At 35.9% G+C, this 9,101-nt stretch overlaps 1 protein-coding gene across 2 annotated transcripts; it reads right to left on the bottom strand.

Annotated features, from left to right (window-relative positions):
* Positions 1-564: 564 nt before the first annotated feature.
* Positions 565-6,163, bottom strand: LOC148843920 (nucleotide-sugar uncharacterized transporter 2-like). 2 transcript variants are annotated; one of them, XM_088959195.1, is made up of 7 exons: positions 5,650-6,163; positions 3,502-3,653; positions 3,196-3,404; positions 3,020-3,113; positions 2,047-2,213; positions 1,767-1,937; positions 565-1,204 (listed from the first exon to the last, which is right to left on the bottom strand). In XM_088959195.1, exons 1-7 carry the CDS (start codon positions 5,738-5,740, stop codon positions 919-921), a joined length of 1,170 nt encoding a protein of 389 aa, XP_088815321.1. In that variant the 5' UTR covers positions 5,741-6,163; the 3' UTR covers positions 565-918. The 2 variants fall into 2 exon arrangements, with proteins under 2 accessions (XP_088815321.1, XP_088815322.1); XM_088959196.1 differs by lacking the exon at positions 565-1,204 and having other exon boundaries at positions 1,763-1,937; positions 5,650-6,093.
* Positions 6,164-9,101: the final 2,938 nt, after the last annotated feature.

Here is a 9,101-nt window from a genome sequence, read left to right as displayed (position 1 = left end):
CCAAGGGCCCCATGCAATTGCACCACGACCAAAACATTGAAGACAATATCCAACAGGGTGCTGCTAGTTGGGCAAGAAAGTGACCCTGAGGAAGCATTTCGCCAAAGAGGCCCAGCGTGGAACCTGCAATCCATGGATTTTGTTCTATCATGTCCCTCAGATGAAACAAATGCAGTAATGAGAATTTATAGCGTCAGCCCCAGAAGCACATGGATTGATGGATAGCCATCCATCTATTCTGCCCCCGCCTTGGAATCATTATTGTACCACAAATTAATTACTGATTGAGATAGATCGAGTGCAGCACAATTGATATTAATCTGCCTCAAAACAAACTGATGGTTTGATGTGTATTCTGTAACTGAGGCCCTACTTAATAAGGGTACAAGGAGTCGGTTGACCTGCAATTTAATGAGAATTGAGGCTACCACGCTCCACCAGTGGATGGCAATTGAATGAGAATTTAGATGTTTATATGGAAATCATCCAGAACAATTCAAATCACAGAAGAATTTCTGCTACTTTAAATAATCAACTAGAAATGGGATGGAATAATCGGAAAAGTGTCAATAGCAAATCAAATGAATTTTGTATTCACAAGCTCTGAATTCAATTATATATATGTAAGATAAACAATTGTAACCTGAGGTACGAAAACAAAAAAAAAGGTACAACTATTTGAAGCCTAAGTTGGAAACTTGGAAGGGTTTTCCGTTGTGAAGACTGAAGACCCTTAATATGTTGGTAAACCTAATATGCCCAACAAGGGTAATTGATCTACATCATATGTCGTTGCATTTTCCAGACAGAAAGAAAAGGTGAAGGACAGTAATATAAACATCAGAGAAGAGGGTTAGTAACTAATTTATCTTATCATGTTTAAGTCAGCCTCACCAGAATCAGATTTCCAAGTCCACTTCATACAGATTCCCCATCGATATCTCCATCATGCATCTCACCATTTTCTTTGCTCAATTTAGATTTTACCAAAGAGAAGGATGCTTGTCTAGGAGATGTCTTGTTTGGTTGCTGGTGTGAACCGAGAAGATTAAGATAAGTATATACAGACATACCAGCCAAGGCTGTAACTGCACCACATATACTTGTTATGCCAGGATTAGAACCAAAGAGAAGGAAGCCTCCAAGAAGTATAACACATGTTTTAAACTGCCCAAGAACAACATGAGTGGTAGCAGAAGTTGCCCTGCAAAAAGTGTTCAGGGAGAGATATTGAAAACCAGTACATGAGGAGAGAAAAATTAAGGGAAAGAGGCAAGATAGGCCTGATTAGTCTAGCAAGTAGTATTGATATTTTTTTTTTAAATAATAAATAAATACAAACATATAACTTCGGTTGAGCATGAGAATATCAGGCAGGATTTGAGTCTAGGAGTGGCTACTTAATGCTAAAAATGCCAGGGGTAAGGTCCATATCCAGTTCACCCCTCATAAGACTGCAGATAATTGGTAACAATATTCAGTAATGGCCTTTTTAAAGCTTGAATCAAGTTACCGAGTTGAGCAAAGTTTATCCAAATATGAACTGCATGCATGCTTCCATTAACTCTATCTTTGGATAGGACAAGGCCATACCACCATTCAGTTTTTAGTTGATTTGGCCAGTTTCGAACAGGAATTTGTTCTATTGATCATAAGACAGCAATTTACTTTAAACCCATTCTTTAATTGATTGGATGACCTAGTATCTACTGTAGAGACAAAGATATTATCATCATATAAAAACAGATTAAATAACACAGACTTACCCCAATGCTAAAGCACCTGACCACTGAAGCAAGAATCCAAGGACTGCTGACATAAGGATTGTCACTGTGCTACTAGAGGTCCAATTAAAGGATAAAACACCTGGGGGGTCGAGCCATGGCATTAAAGTCACCAAAAAGAACAAAGTGATTGGTGTGGTCTTCCACATTAACCTGCTCAATGGTTGCACATTAGGAAAGATATAATTAATTTTCTGTTGGAAAGGATAAGCATCAGAGTGAAAAACATATTAAGACAACTTTGATGGAATAGACAACTTACGCCAAAGCAGTCCAGTTTTCCTGCTGTTGTAGATTTGACCATAGGATCTTATTGACTGCACTGGGTATTATCCATGCCAATGCTACACAAGCACCAAAGAGGTGGAATTGGAGATCTGTAACAGTAGCCACAGCAACACCGATAGATACTACAGTAAGTGCTAAAACCTGCAAGATTCAGTGAATACAGCCCTAATCACACATTCATGGAGATAGGAGACACTTCCTTCTTAAGGTGATGATAATAGTAGCAAGGAAACTGACAAATAAAATGCATCACGAACAAGGAACTCTCTTATATTTTCTATACTTGTTAGCATCATATGCATGGCTAGATGGACCATTTGCCAAATATGGACTGCTGGGATGATCATAACCATATGAAAGAGATATCTAATTGCCTAAGAGCAAATCAAGGAATAGAATAACATTAATTAAAGAGATAGGATCCGGGATGATGTTAGTTACAGTTAATCTGCGTGCTGCCCCACAAATAGGAGATCCAGGACCAGGAGAACCCCTATATATAATTATTCTCCACATTCCACCCACACAAAACATTTCCTGTCTTTATTTGTCTAACCACGTGTACAGTTCCAAGTTATGTTAGTTCAGTCATAAATATAGTTTAATCCAATTAACATAAATAAAGCAACCATACTGGTTCCAATGAGCTAGAAAGTAATTAATTATCTTGACGAACAATTATAGTAAAATAAGAAAGAAAGTTATTGTTGTCCATATTTTTCTGTTTTTATTTGTCTATATTTGCTGAGTTGTATTTCAATTACTAGCTCAATGATTACATCCATTGCCAAATAGACACCAAGCACAATTTAACATTCATTTATTATTTAGCTAAATGTCTCCCTGTGAGACAGCTACAGCCCTGTCCAGGACAACAACCAAGTTGAATCCATACAATCCAAGAAACAAATATCGCTTGAATTTGTTAATGCTAGTAGTTTAGTTACCTTCTGGCATGAAACTGTCTTCTGAAAAAGCAAAAATTCTGCTAGAACAATTGTTGGGGTTACAGCAATCTTAGCCATCTGATAAAAACCCACACTGAAAACATATGTGCAATGACTTAGAAAATGTCAACATAATATAAAGTTATAAAAACACAAAAAAAAATGCAATATCTCACCTATTGTACTTCAAGCTGACATTAGCAAGTCCATTGGAGAGAGACATAACAATGCCAAGAGCCAAAAGAGAAGAGAATGGGGTCGATTTGGAGGGTGGGGATGCAGGAAGAAGTGAAAGGGCATTGAGAATAGCCATTAAAAACCAACTCAATACATAGTGGATGAATGTTAGGAAGATAGGATAATTGAATCCAACTTTGCCAAGGACCTAATAATAAAGCAAAAAAGCATCGAGTCTGTTATAACCTATTAAAATACTCAAGTGTTATTGAATCAAATTAAATAGTAAGGTAAAAAAGACAGACCAATTTGTTCATCAATATTATCCCAACAGAAACCAAGAAATTGAATGTAAGTGCTATGGTTGGACCACATATTCGTTGTTGCTGACGCTTTGCACCTTCAGAAGAACGCAGTTCATTATACAATGAAGCACGAAGATCTTCCAAGGCTCTTCCTGAATTGATTGGACAGTAAGAAAAAGTTAGAAAATGCATATACGAAGAGACAGAAAGGGAAAATGATGACATGAAGATTCTCTCCAAAGTATTACCTGAAAAGAAATTGCTGAATAATTTAAACTACACAAAATACAATTAACTCGTTGACAGTCATCAGATCGGAGATCCAAAATCAAAAGGCAAATAGAACAGAAGCAACAAGTTAAGCTCAAAAAATCTTCTTGAAATGGGTGTTAAGCTGCAACAAACAGGTTTCTACGAGTCTCTAGGTGATGTAATATATCTTTATTATATTTTATGTTCCCTAATAAAAGGCTCCTGTTTCCATGATGGTCTTTTTTATCTCTTGTTTCTTTCTTCATGGATCTGTTTGTTCATAAAAAGGCAGAAACTTATCTCATCCATTAGTTACACTTCTGCTTCTTTTATGACCACAACTTTGTTTCCCACCCCTTCTACATGGAAAAGGGTGCAGCTTATATAAAAAAGAAGTTTTATTTTCTTTGCTCCACATTTAACGATGATTAGATAAGATATTTCCCTTCTATTTATCTGCCCTTATTTTCTTAATCTTTTAAACTACTCCATTAATTTCTATCTCAAGCTAGGCCATTACCCCAAGGGATTATTATATCTACCAAAATTAAGCTTTCACATCACTTCCAGGTTGTTTCGTGATTGTTTGCACGATGAAAATTACAACCCTATCTTCTCCCAAGTCACTCCCTGAATCTTTTCACAAATAAATCACTTTCATTCCTAAAACATTAGGGTTAACGTCCTAACATCCTATTAGTAATGTCCATGATGCAATGGTAAATATATATACTCCGGTACTTCCTATTGTTTTAAGAATTCAGCCTGAACTACTAAGTCAAGCAGATTGTAACAAGTATGAGGTTGGTTGACATTCTTTTCATGATAACCAAATAATTCTATGATTTTAATGAACCCAAAATTTAAGTGACCAATTGAAGAAGAATATAGAAAGTACGTGACTTTTCCATCCAAAGAACTCAATCACATTTTGCAAATTCAAATTCAGTACTCAAACAGATTGAAAGTTAAGGCCATAAAAAGAACTTTGGTAACAATAAATGAAAATTAAAAAGAAAAACACAACACATTTTATTTGAAATAGCCCAACTCAGTACATTAGGAGCTAAATAACAGGACATATAGCTCTTTGAAAGTTAATATAAAAGATTGGCTTCGACAATTGAAAATTTGACAAAAAAACTAAAAATCCAAGTTCATAGTCACTCTTAACTAAGTTAATTTTAACCTTCAATGATAAGTAGCTTATGTTCAGAATGCAATTCACCACCCAAATGTAAATTCGTACTCTTAGGTTCAGTTTACAAACTGCCCAGCCTTATCTCTCATAAGAAATCTACCTACCTACTATTAATAAATAGATTGCAATGTTCAATTCAGATAGACCTACTGAACCCCCTCCCCTTCCCCCTCCCCCTCCCCCAAGATGGTGGTGATGATATTAACTTATCATAGGGCACGCCTTATCGCATTCTCTAGAGATGATAAGGGTAAAAAATTATTACAATAAACTTATGACCCCGAATGCAAATAAACTAGGAAAAAGAATGAAAGAAAGCCCATAACCCAAGAACAAAATAAACCCGCATTCCCCCCATAGTGAAAGGACCCATCTCTCTGATTCACCGCAACTGTTCTTTCAACTAACACATCCATTCCTAGACCGAATCTACCAAAGCCCATCAACCCTAACTACAGATTAGGGGAGAGAGCACGAAAAATTCTAAGTTCAAGTAAAAAGTAACCTCTTTTTTGTCTTCCTTTTTCAAATGTAAAACTGCATTCTAAATCAAATCAACGTAACCCCAGAACTCTAACCACAAAACAAAATGCCGACAATAGAAAAGCAACTAAAAAACTCCAAAATCAAATACCCACATCAGTAACTCAAGCAAATCTATAGTTAACAGAAAAGGGAAAGAAGAGAGTAGTTACCTTTTTCTCCGGCATCACTGTCCTTACGTTTCAGTATCTTCCTCACATCTTTCTTTATAAAAAGGCTAAACATTTTCCGGCTACACAGCATTCCTCTCTCTCCCCGGATTGCTCCAACACTTAGACCCAGCAGTCTTCCCAAACAGAAGAAGAGAGTAGCAATTGAAAGGGATCAAAATAGCACTCAAAACTCAAAGAATGTGTTTCGAGACATAAGATCTGGGTGCCACGCGTTGTTTAGAGAGCGATGATGGAAGAAACTAAAATTGTCGGAGAGCGAGGAAAGACGGAGAGATTGAGGGAGAATCACGAGCACACCCGCCGACAGTTGGGTGGATGACTGGATGCTTCTTGTAACTCGTAAGAGAGAGAAGGGAATGCGCGTGTACTGGCATTCTTCTGTGTGAGAAAACGGAAAGAGAAAAGCGACAAGAGAAATTTTCCGTTAATTAAGGTTTATTTTTTCTTTCACTTTTAAACTTGGACTCATTGTTGAAGTCTAGAGTACGCCTCCGAGTAGGCTACGCTTCCACTTTATTTAATCTTGGAAATTCCAAAATCTTGGTGGGCCATGTCTTCTCGTTGTCCTTGGATCATAAGCGAAATCGGTGGGACCACTTTATTTATTGTATCAATATACCATCAAACAAACTTGTCTTTCCTCTTTCTCTGTTTTCCTTTCTTTGGCCATTGTGTCAAGGGATGCTCATTTATGGCCCGGCCCGGCCCGGTTTGGAAATTTTATATATAAATGGAAAATATTCTTTTACCAAATATGATAAATATTTTATATATAGTATAATATCTTTTAAATATTTGCTATAATATATTTCTATAATTATTTATAATTTGATTATAAAATTAAATTAAAATTTTAAATTTTAAAAATCAGAATTTTATTAAGGGTAAATTAGAAAGACCTCCTACACAAATACTCCCCCAGCCGTTAAGTCACGCATTAAATTATCAAAATACCATGTTAAACTTCTCTATTTTCTTTTTATTGTCATTTTCTCTTAAAACATAACTAACCCAAAAATACCTCCATTCCTTGTCATTAGGAAATACTTTTGTTATCTCACATGTGAAATTACCGGTAAAGAAAAAAATCTCACCGAAAAAGGAAAAACCATTGTACAAGTATGTGTAGGTACATAGTGCTCGCTCAGACCATCAAAGTACAAAAGACACCAAATTGATATCACATGATGCTTGCAATGAGTTCATAACCCATAGGTTACCTGTTATGAGCTTATAACTCATTGAATGGTCGCGATAAACTTGTACTCGACAAAAGTAAGAATAAACAATGGATAATGAGGACCTATGATGAAGTTTAGATGTGCGCGGTTCTACGATAAACCTCGGATGTGTATAGTTCCATGATGAACTTCGATCAAGCGGAGTTTTGTGATGAACCCAAGACTATTACAGAACCACGGATCATTGTGAACTGGAATTAAATATCGATTGCACGTGCAACTTTAAGTCATGCGCGTGATTAGGCACCATGAAGGTTTAATAAAATACACTTGTTAGATAGTGACATCACTAACGCCACATCTGTTAAGTAGGTCACGAAAAGAAGTAGCATACATGGATTATGAGAACTCTCAGACAAAAGGAAAGTTATTCCTTAAGAGATCTCATAAGACACAAGGTGAAACCCTAACAATGCTCCTTAATGACCGACAACAAATCTAATATTCCCTTTTCTAATGGGAATCAAACTCTTTCAATGCCTTCCTTCGGGACCTTGGGATTCCTCCTTATAAATGGGAGTCCATCCCACGACAAGAGATCATCATTCGAATCATCCAATCTTCCTACCATGCTCCCTTATCACTTCCGTTTACCCTAATCTCCAAACCCCCAACCTGCACCCGGTCTTCCTTCATCCTTCAAGAAGACCCCTCGAACGTAGCCTGACCACCACACCTATAGTGTGTTTAAGGAACCATAATGGATTTGTCTATCAGAAGAAAAATTGCGTTTTAGTTCGTTTAATGAAGAAAACAAAACAAAATTTATGTCTTTGGTCACCTTTGATGAGTGGTGCTGGTGGGGGAGACCATCTTCTTTCTACCCTCAGTGCCCCCCAAATGATTTAAATTGTGAGAACAAGCTTTATCTATAGCACCACCAGTTTCCAAAAATTGTAATTCTTCGTGTTGCAAACGAAAAGCATCTACCGAGGGTGATTTGTTGTTGGAAGAGGAAGAACATGAAATGGCCCTAAAAGCAGTGCCAGGACCGATTCCATGGTTCATTGTTGGAAGACGTGTTCCTCATGGAACTTAAGGAGGCAATAAAGGAACAAGAATGAACAGATTTGTTATCTCAAAAAACTGAATTGGGCTATGGAGTTTGGAGGTTCTAAATGTATAGAAAACTAAATTGGGCTTGTCTTTACCAATCACATTTCAGTTAACTTTAGTTGAGAAGATAATGAACAGTGCAAGTGCATAAATAAAAGAAAAGGGTAGTTTGGGCATTTAAAAAAACTTAAAACAATCGGATGAGAATCTGTTTTGAAGTTAGTGGACTGAATGCTAATGGAGGGGGTCTTTGTCTAACACTAAAGTTCAGGGGGGTGTTAGTCACAAAAAAAAGTACAGGGGGGTCTTTGTCACTGATCCCATAGTACAAAGGGGTTTTTGTAATTTACCCTTTTATTAATTAGGGTAAATTACTAAAATCTCCCCTGGAAGTTGGGTAATTTCAATCACCTACCTTGAATTTTTTGACATAGTTGCAAGTAAATCCCCTCTTTTAGAATTCTCTAAAAAGAGACATGAAAATGTCCAAAATACCCACACAGTTACTCTAATCAAAATGTTTATTTTCCAAGTTTTCTCTATATATGAATCACTACCCCAACCCCTTCCAATCACTTTTCTGAAATTGCTTTTTTTATTCAAATTTGCCTTTCAATATCAATTGCTCAAAGGTAATTGCAACTTTAAATCCTCCTTTTCTTTTTTTTTTTTTGTTTTATAAAGTTTGTGTTATTTTCTTTTTCTTTTTTCAAATTTGCCCTTCAATATCAATTGCTCAAAGGTAATTGCAACTTTAAATCCTCCTTTTCTTTTTTTTTTTGTTTTATAAAGTTTGTATTATTTTCTTTTTCTTTTTTCAAATTTGCCCTTCAATATCAATTGCTTAAAGGTAATTGCAACTTTAAATCCTCCTTTTCTTTTTTTGTTTTATAAAGTATGTATTGTTTTCTTTTTTTTCCTAGAGAAACTAGCTTCAATAGTAACTGTCAGACAGTGTATGTCCTTAGCTCCAATCAAAATGATGTACATTATGACATTTAATGTAAATGAATAAAGTACATATTTGATTCATGTTATTATGGTATATTTTTGTGTAATACCATTAAACTGTACAAATATGAGATTTGTGTTAATTTAGAATCTTTACGTTGGATAGATTTGGGGAGATTTATC

This window comes from Nelumbo lutea, chromosome 8 (genome assembly GCF_056320005.1).
Source record: "Nelumbo lutea isolate HS-2025 chromosome 8, American lotus-T2T, whole genome shotgun sequence".
NCBI classification, from domain to species: domain Eukaryota; kingdom Viridiplantae; phylum Streptophyta; class Magnoliopsida; order Proteales; family Nelumbonaceae; genus Nelumbo; species Nelumbo lutea.
Note: the sequence above shows the minus strand (reverse complement) of the source record. Positions and strands in the feature narration are given on the sequence as shown.

Excerpts from the sequence above, each read along its gene's own strand:
- LOC148843920 (XM_088959195.1), bottom strand. The coding sequence starts at position 5,740 with ATGCTGTGTAGCCGGAAAATGTTTAGCCTTTTTATAAAGAAAGATGTG. Across the intron at positions 2,214-3,019 it reads AGACAGTTTCATGCCAGAAG|GTTTTAGCACTTACTGTAGT; the intron begins GTAACTAAACTA and ends TGAATCTTGCAG. Across the intron at positions 1,205-1,766 it reads TCAGGTGCTTTAGCATTGGG|GGCAACTTCTGCTACCACTC; the intron begins GTAAGTCTGTGT and ends CACTTTTTGCAG.